The sequence below is a fragment of the Folsomia candida genome, unplaced genomic scaffold (assembly GCF_002217175.1).
Source record: "Folsomia candida strain VU population unplaced genomic scaffold, ASM221717v1 Fcan01_Sc022, whole genome shotgun sequence".
NCBI lineage: Eukaryota > Metazoa > Arthropoda > Collembola > Entomobryomorpha > Isotomidae > Folsomia > Folsomia candida.
The window spans coordinates 2,363,239-2,376,101 of NW_019091214.1; the positions used below are offsets into that span (position 1 = coordinate 2,363,239).

Consider the following 12,863-nt stretch of genomic DNA (forward strand, 5'->3'; position numbering starts at 1 on the left):
TCCCTCTGTCCCGACGCTTGCGCGGCGGATATTGCCACGGGAAATGAAAGCAACTTAATACCGCACTTCACCAATCACCATCATTCACGAACAATTTTACTAAAAGCATACTTTGCCTTCTTCTTCAAGTTAGAATAACTGCCCCTAGCCAATGAAGGTTTTGACCCAAATTCATCATTCTTCTAGGTATATCCTATCATCATATATTTACGTAACTACTCGCGTCTAGTCCATATATCCACAAGGACAGTAGACCCATCATTTTATGACATTGCTGGCATTGTTTTAATTGTCCGTCTCGAAATTCTCTACCCGCATTTGTTTTCTTTCCTTGAAACTTACTTCATCCCAAGGAAGCAATCTCGACGAGGCATTTTCTTCTTCTTTCTTTAACCTATCAATGTCATTGGATTTTGTGGAATGTTTATTGTGCTTGGGGTTTCTTCTCTCTTTCCTTTAATGTCCTCGATCCTCTCCACCTTTTATCCTCATGTTGACTGACGCCATCACTGGCTGAGATCATATGGGTTAAGCAGTTAAGCTGTAACAAATGATGGGCATGATGGTTTGTCTTCACTTAGGTAGGGGGAGGAGAGGATGGGCACCGTGCAGTACCAGATTTTGATGTCTGTTGGATATAACCAGTGAAGTACAAAAGTTTGACCCATTTACGCAAGTCACACCCTCTTCAAAGGGATTATAACCATTAAAACAAACTTTCGCTAAAACAACTATTTTGGTCGGACTTTTATAATTTTTGCAGTTTATAAACCGTCGAGGGTTATCATATTCAATATTAACTTCAAGTTTTTGAAGTATTTTTTAAAATTTTCTGTTTTCAAAAAACTCAAAAAACGAGTTTGATATTGGACATGATAAAGCTGCTATTTGTAACTGTAAATACGTACGACTTTTCAAAATCCAATCAGAATTTGATTTTTGGTGGATGCACCAAAAACAGGGTGTTTTACTATTTTTTGCCATTTTCAGTGGGTGTAAATGGGACCATGGAGCGAAACCATTTGGGAGTTTTAGACACTCACCTAGTACATGTCTAAAAGGCATCAAAATCTGGCACTGTCCACCTCACAACCTCTCCTCCTTAGTTTCTAAGCAAAAACAAAGCTTTTGGAATAATCCTCGAGGAATTTGTGGAATAATGCTCTTCTCGGCCCTTTGAGTCACGAATTTAGTATTTTAGTAATTAAATATTTATTCCTTTGGTTTTATACAGCTTTGATTTAGGTACATTTTGGTAATGATCTCTAGCGAATCAGTCCAGTCTCTCTAGTGAAAAGTGGTCTTTCGTACAATGTAAATACTAACTAAAACGACTAGAAGAAGTAAAGCTTTTCCCGAAAGAGTGAAATATCGTGGCTGCGGCGCTATACTTTCCCCAGCTGCCCAGTGGGATGACCAATGCGGTAATATTGTCCTCGGAGGAATACTCAAATGCCTGAAAGTGCCAATTCATAATTTGTATAAAATTTTTATTTTGAATTTTGGGTTCGATTTCTGCTTTCTTCCCAGAAAACGGGGGGAAGAAAATCCCTGAAAATTCTCACGACCCGTAAAAAACATAGCCTAAAAATGGTCGAAAATTCCCGGAAACTTTCCCCGCTTTCACAGCAAACGTGTTAGCACGTTTCCACCACAAATCAAACGTACGCTTTCACCTTTTATGAAAACGACATCGAAAACTTAAAGATTTTGGTAAAAACCATGTCTCATTTCTCAGAAAAAATCTGTCAAAACTAAAAATTTAGCTTATTTGTCCCATTATTTGTTCTTCCTGCTCAATAGATTTCCTTCGCCTTAAATCAGAATTTCTCCAAAAAAGAAAATTGAAAATCTCAAACTTTCCCCTGCTTGAACTGAATAACTCGAACAAATACTTTTTGCAGGAAGAGAAAGTTCACTCGTTCTCAAGATCAGGCATAATTTCCTCTTCTATTCACCACCATCGTGCTAAACATGCGGTTGAATTGGTATATGGACTAAAAGCGACTTGATTTTTGAAGGATTCGCGAGTGGTGACTCGAGTTTAATTTTGTTATCAAACCCGTGTTTGTTCCCTCTTCCGCTTTCACTTACTGTCTCGGTAAGAAGCGTGGCTGCATACTGCGGGTCCTTTGTTTGCAGCACCGTGTTGATTATCTCGGTGTCAGTCATGACGTTGTTGATCTGCTGGGAGAAAGGAAATATGTAATAGAATGCCGGATATGGGATGACAATGCCTTATATAAATTCAACTTATGTACGAACCCCGTCGGTGGTTAAGACGAGAAATGAATCCCTCGAATGGTCTAGAATAATAAAATGGGTATATGAACACGTAGAAATATGCATTAGTGCAAAGAAACGTGGAACAAAAAATTTGAGAACAAAAATTACGGGATATTTACGATTAAAGGGTAGTACACAGGACGGATTTTTCGCGTGAAATGATAGGTTCTTCGCTTTGTATTAAATTACCCCTTCACTGGAATTACCTGAATTTCGCTATAAATTGTACGAAATTGGAGTGCTTCTTTAACTCAATTTTCGTATTATTTAAATTTCATATTTTCGTTGTTTTTGCTGAACTTTTTCAAGCCAAAAATCCGTCCTGAGTACTAAGCTTAATTCAAATAAAAAATTAATTTACTGTCAAGAGACAAATGATATTTTACCTATTTTCATAGAAATTACATCCGGTGCGGCTATCACGCCAAAACGCTTCAATTCATGATCTCCTATACTACGGCTCATTGCTAGTCTTTCGTTTACCCGACCAGTGTCACTTATTCGACCTCCAGATCGTTCAATTCTTGTCTGAATAATAAAAAAGAAAGAAAATCCACTTCTTCATAAAAGATGGGCAAAGTCAACATGCATAGCGCATTGTGTACATACACATATTGTGGAGAAAGGAGATAGAATTCTGTGCATATATACTCACTTTCTCCGTGATAAGAGAGGGATCATGGTCCGTGGTGAGTTTTCTGGCTTCCCCAGATCTGCACAGGATCGCTCGGGAGTCTCCTACATGGCCAATAAAAAGGTGTATGTTATCCTTCAAAATGCAGATTGTTGCCGTTGATCCAGAACTCTTAATATCCGGACCTAGTTTTTGATAATTTTAAGCATACACTAATATTTTTATATACAACTTTTATCCTCATGTGTATTTACACATGTACTTACCCCGTCTGCCAAAAATGTACCAACTCGCGAAGGCATTGTTAACTTCGAGAAAGGATTTGTGAAGGGCGGTGGGCACATCCACGTCAGGATTTTGAAACCAGTAGGCTAGCTGTGTAAAGTTGGTTATATTCAGTGACCGCGGAACGTGGGGGACAATGACAACGTGAGGGGCAATGTCCCCACAGTTATTCGATGTCCCCATCATCTCCCCATGTTATATAAACCCTCCCCTATCCTACAATTCTAATGTTCCCAGATGTCCCCACGGCTTCCGCGGCCAATGGTTATATAAGTAAGGCATGCATACATACATAAAGGAGATCACAAATGCATGCTCTTCGTAGGAACTGGAAAACCATAACTCGATTAAGTGAAACATTCGAAACCAGTCCATTGCACGACAAACATACATCTTGCATAACGGAATACGAAAATAATGGCACAGACCAGGAATGAATCGAATAATCAAATGGAGAAATCCATCAAACGAGACGTGACACACAATATAAATGCAAAGTCTCAAGAGAAAAGAGAAAGTCTGAATTGGTCCCTTGCACACACACCCGCCGTATGTCTGTCCCTGCTCTTCCGTCTGTTTTAAAATCAGTGAACGGGAATGATTGAGACGTAAAATGACATAAATACGAATTGAAAAATCTCTGCGTGAAATGAAGTTTGAGGACGAAGAAAGCGAAACCATTTTAAAGTTGAGTAGGTTTTTGGAGAGGAACGACGGGTGAAAGTTATTCATTGTATTGAAAGCTTTCCCCGACTGACTCTGCCGTCTAAATATAACCGTTCTCTCTTTTACAAAAACCATCATTTCCATCCGAATGTTTTGAATTTTGACATCCCGCACGAACATCAATTTTCATAATGGTTTTCCCCTCATGTGTATGTCCGTATTACTCAATAGCAACTGATGTCAAACACATGCAGTATACTTTAAACTTTGAATTACGTACGTACATATCTATAATAATACAATAGAAACCAATCTCTCTCACATGTTTGGGGAAAATTGTGGCGCAAAAGTTGGCACAAACGTCGGATCCATGTCCGTCAAAAACAGCAAGGTACAAAGCAGAAGGATCACCGTTCAAGTTCCCAACTCTGGAAATATGTATGTACATGTTACAATACATGAGTTATCTGTACATTTTGTACATTTACAGCTGTCGGAATGATGATTTTTCTTACCCGTACTGGTCTTCCATGTAGGTTCGTCTCCCCTTACCGGAGGAGACGCCGACGTTATTCGCCCTGATGGAAGGGACAGGTTTGCCAGATGCAATTGTTGCATCAACCTAGAAGATGGGATAAACTGAGAATGGAGGTCGCTCAGCGTATGCTCTCAGATTTTGACGAAATTAGTGTCAATCGATGGCAAATTTAATTAATGCAAAATTTGCATAATTATGACATAAAATGACATTAGATTGAGAATTAATATGACATTTGGTGAACAAATGCGTAAGTTTGGAGGAGATACTTGCATCTGAAGAGGAAAAAGTGCACAGTAAATTTGAAAAGTGCAGTCAAATTTAAGACGCGCTTTCTCCTCGTTGGATGCAAATATCTTTGCCAAATTTTAGCATTGACAGATCGTGTCTATTGCAGATTTCATATAACTTAAATTTGCAATCGATTGGCACTAGTTTGCTCAAAATCTGAGAGCGTACACTAGGACACCTCCATTATGAGACATACATAAATGGATTGACGAGTCAATTAAACCCGGGAAGAATGTCATTTTCAATACTAAAAGTCCCTACATATGACCAATTTATTATACCTCAAGCGGTAAATCCGTAGCTGTATCCCACGTCCCTAAACTATCCAGACTCTCCTTTCTCTTCTTAAGTTTAGCAGATGCTCCCACAAAGGAGGAGGATGACGATGAGGATTTAGTTTTCGTGCCCTGCGACGACTTCCACCTTGCATTTGAATTCCAATTATTTTCTTCACATCTCCCACAAACTCTTGAGAAGATGGGGGACACACCGGCATTCTTCTCCGTATTTGCACTGCTGCCACCGCCACTAAAAAGTGTTCTGAATCTTCTTTTTTGCAGACTTGTACAAATCCCCATTATTATACGGCGATCCATCCTAACCAACAACAATAACTTGCTCTCTCGGTCGGTGTGTGTGTGTAGTTCCCAAATCCTTATTTACTTTTCTTTGTTCACTTTACTGCATCTTTCCCAGGATTTTATTAGCTTCCTTTATTCACTCAGGGCGTACATACATGCACTGACTTTTTTTTAGGTTGGACGGATTATTATTTTTTATCCACTTTCTTCTAACTCTCCTCTGAAATTGCGGATGTAGTATTTTCAACTTAAATATTTTCTGTTTCACCTCGTGTGGATTTGTGCTCCGTTGAAAAAGTTGGATGTAAAGGTTGCCCCCATTTTGAAGTAACTTCCGGTCGGAGAAAGTTAAAGGTGAAAGTGACAAGGTGTTCGGGACGAGATTTGAAGTAGCTTAGGAGCCAAATTGGTAAAGCACCTGGGAGAAAGTATAGTTTGGTTGTACGTGCTATTTGTAAAATTGGCAAAATGTATTGAAAATATTAATTGATAAGTTAAAAAAAACATTAAAAAGGAAGGGATTTGACTTTATTATATTTTTTCATATTTGTTATGCAGTTCTAAACTCATTGTTCGATGCATGGGATGCAGAACCAAACTTATTTTGTCACGTGCTTACGTCTTTATTTACGTGGAAGTACGTCTACAACTTTATGCAACATTTGCAGATTTTTTACTTTGATGCTGGAAACCCTCTACTCCACGAGTTTTCTGCATTTGTGTACTTTTTTGCAGACTATATTTGCATATTTCTCTTTTTTCCTTCTTTACATAAGCCCCTGAAATGTCACCAACATGCACGGCACGTGTAAATAAGTACATATATACACCTTTGCTTTGATCACACTGCAAAGCTGCACAAGAGACCTTGCAACTTTTCTGAGAATAATTAAATTGCGTTTAGGCGTGGTGTTTGACATCGTATGAATTTTGATTGACTCGAGCGTTTCAATTTCCAACGGAACGTTTCATAACGGGATGGTGTTACATGCATACTATTCTCGGATACAGGTTTCCTCTGATGTTTGTGACTTTCTCTCTCCCTTATAAACAAAGTCTCAGTTTCAACCAGCACACACATCTGCGCCTTTCGCCTTCCAAGTAAACTTCCGCCGGCGTTTTCACTTCCGTTTAATTCTCTCTTAATTCAATTCTACGCCACGACCAAGGCTAAAGAGGTTCATTTGATGTTTGCCTTTTGTCCTCAAAACGGCATGCAAGAAGACCTTGTTGCCATATTATGTATTTCAATGTCGTCGTGACCAGTGGCCGCGGAAGGGTGGGGACAGAGGGACAATGTCCCCACGGTTGTTCGATGTCCCCATCATCTGCCCATGTTATATAAACCCGTCCCTCCCCCATCCTACAATGTTAATGTCCCCACGGCTTCCGCGGCCAATGGTCGTGACACTCCACATGCTACCACATCTTACGTTTTACGAGAAAAGTGTGCTATGAGGGCGTGTTTGCAATCTGTCTCTATTTCGCGTATTGATTTTCAGAAGGTTGTTGTTTACCCTTTGTGAAAGAAAATCAGCCATTGTGACTTTCCATCTCTATAAAGAATCGTTTCAGTTTACTGATCCAAAACGTATGTATGATTGCAAAACTGTATATACGATTTCCGGGATTTGAATAGTCAAAGTGTGACGAAATTGGTTGTGTATGTATGTATCGAATCGGATCGGATTGAGGAATGCGAAATGCAGTGCGGCCTAATCAATTTTGATATGTGATCATGAAAGAATGTTACTTTTTGTTGGAGAGGGAGTAAGTTTTACAAAGAAAAAAGAACAACTTCAAAGAAAGTTAAACTGACATTGGTTTCACCTTCTGTTTACGCTGAATTTGTGTTCTATGTATAGATTTCTGGTCACTTTTGAACTTGAAGAAATTCTTGGAACGAAGTACCGATAAGCGTAGAAAGATACCTAAATCTAATCGGTATCTATATAATTCTAAATATAAAGCTGTACCTATACAATACCCAAAAAGTTAAAATGAGGGGATGGAATTTATCAAAACAAGTCTAATCAAAGCAAGAATTAAAGATAAAACCTTAACCGATGTCCAACGATTGTATCAGGAAAGTGATTTTGCGATGAGCTTTTTAATCGAAATTGATACGACCTTGCAAACTTTAGCGATATTGTGGTGCAAATTCTAAACTTTGGTCTTTAGCCTTATACATAATCGTAATTTAGCAGTTGATCAAATCGATAAATTGTACAAATTTACATTTGGAAGGTTAAAATGAAAATGAAAAAATTATATTGTATGAGTAAAACGCCAAAAATAAAAATACCAAGAATTTAAACGAACTTACATTTAAATAGGTAAAGGATTTTCCAGGTGCACAAAATTTGCACAAAAAATTAGCAAAACTTCACCATATTAAATATTTCTGATTGTTAAAAAATGAGCTTTTATGATCAATTTTAAACAGTCGTCGTCGTGAACCATGTGTTACTACGAACTTACATTTTCATGATAAACCAAACTTTTTGCCGCTTTAGTCGAGCCAAACTCCGAAAAGGGTCCGAAAATCGTGCCGAGAAGTCTGCCTTTGGAAAATACATTGCATGTCATTCTTCTCTAGTTGCGTGTATGCATTTCATTCTTTTATTACCTGCGGTAATAAACATTATGCAAATATTTACTTCGTAATAATAATGAAACTGCTTATTTTTGGTGGAGTATGCTACGTCCTAAAGATAGACAAAAAATGATAAATTCATAATATTCCAGACCCAATTAAGGCGTGGATGTCAATAATTCAGTAATTACGACATAGGTAATGATGCCCCAGAACTAATCCAACTAAACGAACCGAATTTATTAAGGCACACAGCCACAAAATATTAAACGGCACCTATTTATTCTCAATTATTTATCGATCCCCGCAATACATACTCGACTAATAGAATTTTTAATAATAATGTCTAGTCAAATATTTTACTATTTTTAGTACCGTTTATTTTTATGCTCGTATGAACTTATTACATAACATGGTGCAAAATGCATTGTTCACAAGGTTTTTTTAAAAAGGCTAGACATCATCATGGGGAGCAAATGCGCATATTTATTTTACATGAGCTTTCACCACACTATTAGAAATCTGGTATAGTCAGGCAGTTAATGATTTCTCGGTATTAAAGTTGCTACCGTTTGGTATCAAAATTGTACCCCTTCATAAAATTTGTAAAACTTTAATATCGAGCTATTACTACACGGTATTACTCGTCAATACAACTTTGGCAGAGCTATACACGAATACCGCTTGGTATTATTTTAATCCTGAATTTCTAAGAGTGCCCTCTTATTACATAAGACTGCATTGTTCCCAAATTTTTAAAAGCCAGTCATCATCTCCATCATCATGAAGAGCAAATTCTTATATTTATTTTACATGAGCTTTCACCCAGCAGGTTTACTCATACGTTTCTCTCGTCTGGTTTATTCAGTAAAAGCAATTCTATATACAGCATGGTTAGGCAGGCAGCCCGTGTTCGTTCGTTCGTGGGTGTTGGTCCCACTTTCTCTCTTTCTTTATGTCAAAAAACAAAACACAAAGCTTTCTCGTTTGTTTGTATTGAACGAAAAAAGCGTGTAGGAATATCTTTCAGGGAAAGATTTCCTCCAAGAGTAAACCAATATGGGGAAATATTTACCAATATGGTGAACAAATTCCTATGGAGAAAAAAACTTGTAGTCCAGAAAATTGGGAATGTCGAGGGTGCTGGCTGGTGGTCGGTCGGTGGGTCGGTCGGTCGTGCATAAAACCTATAATTTCTCGTTACACTTTTACAGTTATGTTTATCCTCGCGGTGTAATGTTGGCTTGCTTTACGTATAACAACAAAAAACTCGCAATTGATACAAGACGAAGAAAAAGGTGCAATTTCTGGCAGGGATATCGTCTCCCGCATCAAATATAATGGCAATGGTGGTTACATTTCATAATTGCGGTGGTGGTGGTATGAATACATAGAGACAATTTCATTCCACGTAAATATTACTTTATTCCACCCTTCCCTTGACAAAAATTGGCCTTGGAAGAATGTACAAATGTGCAAGTGATAGCTTTTGGCTATGTAACACACCACTTCTTCTGCGACCTATTTGATTCAGTGGCCGCGGAAGGTGTGGGGACATTAACATTAGAGGAAGGGGTTTGTATAACATGGGACATCGAATACCCGTGGGGACATTGTCCCCCTGTCCCCACCCTTCCGCAGTCACTGAATTTCTATTGTACATACACTCACCCATCCACCCACCCACCAAAACCAACCACATTCAGGTCTCTTTCGACATCCTCAAATCGATTCAAGACTAAACCGAAATAGCAGATCATCCACTTTCCTCACCCCGTTCTTCTTTTTTCTAGAATGTGACTTTCCCACATTTTTCTACACATTAACATATATCACTCATTGAAGTGTAAATAATGCTTGTCTTGGTATTTTCCTTCTCCCTTTAATAAAAGAGTTGGTGCTGAGTCCCCACCCGGCGGTTGGGTTAATTTTACCGAAAACTTTTGAAACTTTTGCCTTCCCCTGCAAATAACGCCTCGCGTTGCAACCAATTATTCGTAAACTGCTCGATCTGCAAGTCAAATCCAACGTCAAATATTCGCTGACAATAGGCAAACCCTGAAAATCCAACATGATGAATCCATAATAAAAGTGTAAAGTAGGTGAATTTTCAAGTATTTTCTCTCCTACACCGTCATCACGATGATGATGGAGATGCATGTTGGAAAGGTGACTTCCTGTGCTCATACTTTCTCTTCACCAGATGCGACGAGATGAGGATCCTCGTCGTCTCATCATTTCCACGTCCCTGCTTTCCCCGTCTAGTTGAAAAAGCAGGCCTTTCCTTTCCTCCTTTATTCGAATAACGAGTCCTAGCTGGTGGTGCTTCTTCCTTCTGCCTTGAGCATTCACACGACGACGACGACGACTGATCCACTACTACTTGCTGAGCTTTCACTCACTCATCCTCAGCACACGAGGCTCAATGTGATGGAATACGTATAAGACGTGCAACAGAGCCTCGTCGCGAATGTAGTCTTGCTTCTCTCGTCCAGTAAAACGAACCCAAATTTCACTTTCTCCTCTTCCACTACATTAGCACACAAAACCACATTTTATTTGTATTTACGTCGCAGACTAGCAGTCTCACACGACGGGTGTGAGTATGAGATTCAGTTAGAAAGTTGGCTGGCTTGGCCCCCTCCCGAGTTGGTTGGTGTGGTGTCGGTTGTTATTAGTCAGCCTTTCACGGACAAGTTTTTCTTCCAAGTAGGAAAGCAACTTGGTTGGTACTGGAATTGGACTCCTGCTGGGTCCATTTACTCTTTTGGGAAAGAAAACTGTTGCATTTTCTCCTGTATCATCATCTTACTTCTTCTTCGTATACGCTCCGCCTTCCCACAACATAACTCTTTTTTCCTACTCGACTCTCTCTGTTACTTGACTCCTTTGGCAGTTGCAATTTGTTCAGGGAGAAGAAAGCAGGTTGCAATTTGGTCTGTTAGAGGAGAAAAAGTGAAAGCATCTTCTGCACGTATCTAGGATTTTATTCTTCTTAGGCAGGGAATCGTACAGTGTGGGCCGAGGTGACCCATTGTACTCATTCGATACTTATTTTCCAGCTTAACGACCCGCATTGTCTTAATAGCTTGGTAAATTCGTCCCTATCCACACACAATTAATTAAAACAGCGGTTTCAATTGATTTTCGAGAAAAATTCCTCTAAAAAATAGCATGATTCCATTCGAGGATTGTTCCTCGTGCGAAAATAAATTGACTTTTTCTCTGAATGTCTGTCATCCTCGGGTCCTCTGCGAGTAGTCACTTTCCCACCGCGAGAAGAACCACTTCTCTTCTCCACTGACAAGAAGTTAGTTCCCTTCAAGTGTCGATTGCCGCTTTCATTTCAAAACTGCCAACGTAATTCTCCATCAAATTGAAACAAAGGGAGACACGAAACAGAAGGTTCACGTAACCAGCTTCATTCCTAAAAATCGGAAAAGAACTACCATAAAACCAACACATTTAGCAACGTGACTGCCTCCCAACTGGTGAGATTGAGTTAAGCTGGTAAAAAAAAGTCACTTAGCACCGTCAGGCCGAGGGAAATATACAAAGTCGGAAGAAAAAAAGTGCGAAAAGTTAAGTAAAATAAATCCCTACACACAGAAAAGAAAAGTGAAAGCGAGAGACAACTCGTTCGGAGTGAAAGAAGTTTCTTTGGTCCCGCATCGAATCACCCCACGAACAAGTTTTATCCCAGGCTCAACCATTTCTTCGAGTCAATTACGCATTGACTTTAATGGTCAAGATTTCACTCGAGACTTGACTGATTGTCCTGTACGAATTTAAGTGAAAGTAAGTAAGCCCATTATTAAATGCTGGATGTTCGTAGGACTGGGTTTGATTGGAAGATGGGATTTTGATACCAAAGCTAATCTCAAATTGAGACTTTTATTCCTAGAAAAAAATACGATACGATACGATCGTATCGTACAACAAGAGAGAAGAAATTGTATTGGAAGACTTTGACAAAATGGGGAGAGAATTGAATCGTGCTGGAATTGGGAGGTCGTCGTCATCCTCGGTGACGGACAGCATCAAGAAAACTGGGACGCAAAGGACGGACAGTAGTAAGTACATGGATTTTATTGATATCGCGAAAATTGTGGTGCGACAGACAAGGCTGGAAAACAAGATGGTATTTATGGGGTAAATCAGTAATGTGGTCAGTGTTTCGTGGGTTGCGATTTTTCTACATTTCTTGGATTGCAAAGCAAGAAAGGCAAGAAATGCGAGGTGCAAGAAATTGCTAAAAAGGTGCAAAAATAGGCGCCATCCAGCTACGCGCCGTATGAAGTGCAGCGACGGGGCGTAGTTTCTTGCGCCTTGCATTTCTTGCAGGTCAAAATACCCGCAAGAAACCACTTTTCCCCGTTATTTTTTGCAAGGGTTTTTTGCAAGGGGTTACTTGCACCCGAAACACTGAATGTGGTCATTCAGCCGTGTTTATTTTTATTTTTGCAGAGAGCAACCTCATGGGAAAATTCACTCAAAGTGTCCGTCGCATCGTGCAAGATGTACGGGATGAAGGTGCCCCAAGTGAGTGGTGTCTATCTATTTATGTACTGCATTTTATTCTGTGTGTATTCATTCACCAACCAACAATATGTTTCTCCTGTTGTTTTTTCTCATGCAAATGTGAACATACACAGACGTACGCTAATTGGACATGTCGGCATTCAAGGGTTTTTTTGAGTATGTGCTTTGTATGATGTCATGTCCTAAAGTCATTACGGTTTGACGCACTTATGCATTTCCTCCAAGGGTAGGAACCTTGTTAAAAATTCATAGAAAACGTAGACGTACGACTCCATCAAATTTGTCTTTATTTGAGTTTATTTTGTTTATGTATGTAGTCACTTTTTACCTATTTTTATTCCTTGTTTAGCCCTATTTTTGGAAATTTCTGTGGGAAATCACTTGAATATTTAGAAAACTGTTGCATTTCTATTTGCAATGATTGCATTATGGGAAATGTTATGT

General features: G+C 39.1%; 2 protein-coding genes across 4 annotated transcripts in view; one reads left to right on the forward strand and one right to left on the reverse strand.

The window, feature by feature from the left end:
• Positions 1 to 1,188: 1,188 nt before the first annotated feature.
• LOC110858746 (protein phosphatase 1K, mitochondrial) lies at positions 1,189 to 7,769 on the reverse strand. Of its 2 annotated transcripts, none has more exons than XM_035858908.1 (10): positions 7,608 to 7,769; positions 4,982 to 5,699; positions 4,387 to 4,493; positions 4,194 to 4,299; positions 3,187 to 3,295; positions 2,942 to 3,024; positions 2,673 to 2,814; positions 2,266 to 2,306; positions 2,095 to 2,184; positions 1,189 to 1,456 (listed from the first exon to the last, which is right to left on the reverse strand). In XM_035858908.1, the coding sequence occupies exons 2-10, from the start codon at positions 5,294 to 5,296 to the stop codon at positions 1,322 to 1,324; spliced, it is 1,128 nt and encodes a 375-aa protein (XP_035714801.1). In that variant the 5' UTR covers positions 5,297 to 5,699; positions 7,608 to 7,769; the 3' UTR covers positions 1,189 to 1,321. The 2 variants fall into 2 exon arrangements, with proteins under 2 accessions (XP_035714801.1, XP_021963298.1); XM_022107606.2 differs by having other exon boundaries at positions 2,942 to 3,105; positions 7,608 to 7,767.
• Positions 7,770 to 10,201: 2,432 nt separating this feature from the next.
• LOC110858730 overlaps positions 10,202 to 12,863 on the forward strand; it is a 33,254-nt gene continuing 30,592 nt past the window's right edge. Inside the window, exons 1-3 of one of the 2 annotated variants that reach the window (XM_035858924.1) lie at positions 10,202 to 11,679; positions 11,782 to 11,950; positions 12,345 to 12,419. In XM_035858924.1, the coding sequence (XP_035714817.1) occupies positions 11,854 to 11,950; positions 12,345 to 12,419 (172 nt within the window). In that variant the 5' untranslated portion in view covers positions 10,202 to 11,679; positions 11,782 to 11,853. The remainder of the gene's footprint in view (positions 11,680 to 11,781; positions 11,951 to 12,344; positions 12,420 to 12,863) is intronic. The other variant, XM_022107591.2, reaches the window with a different exon arrangement.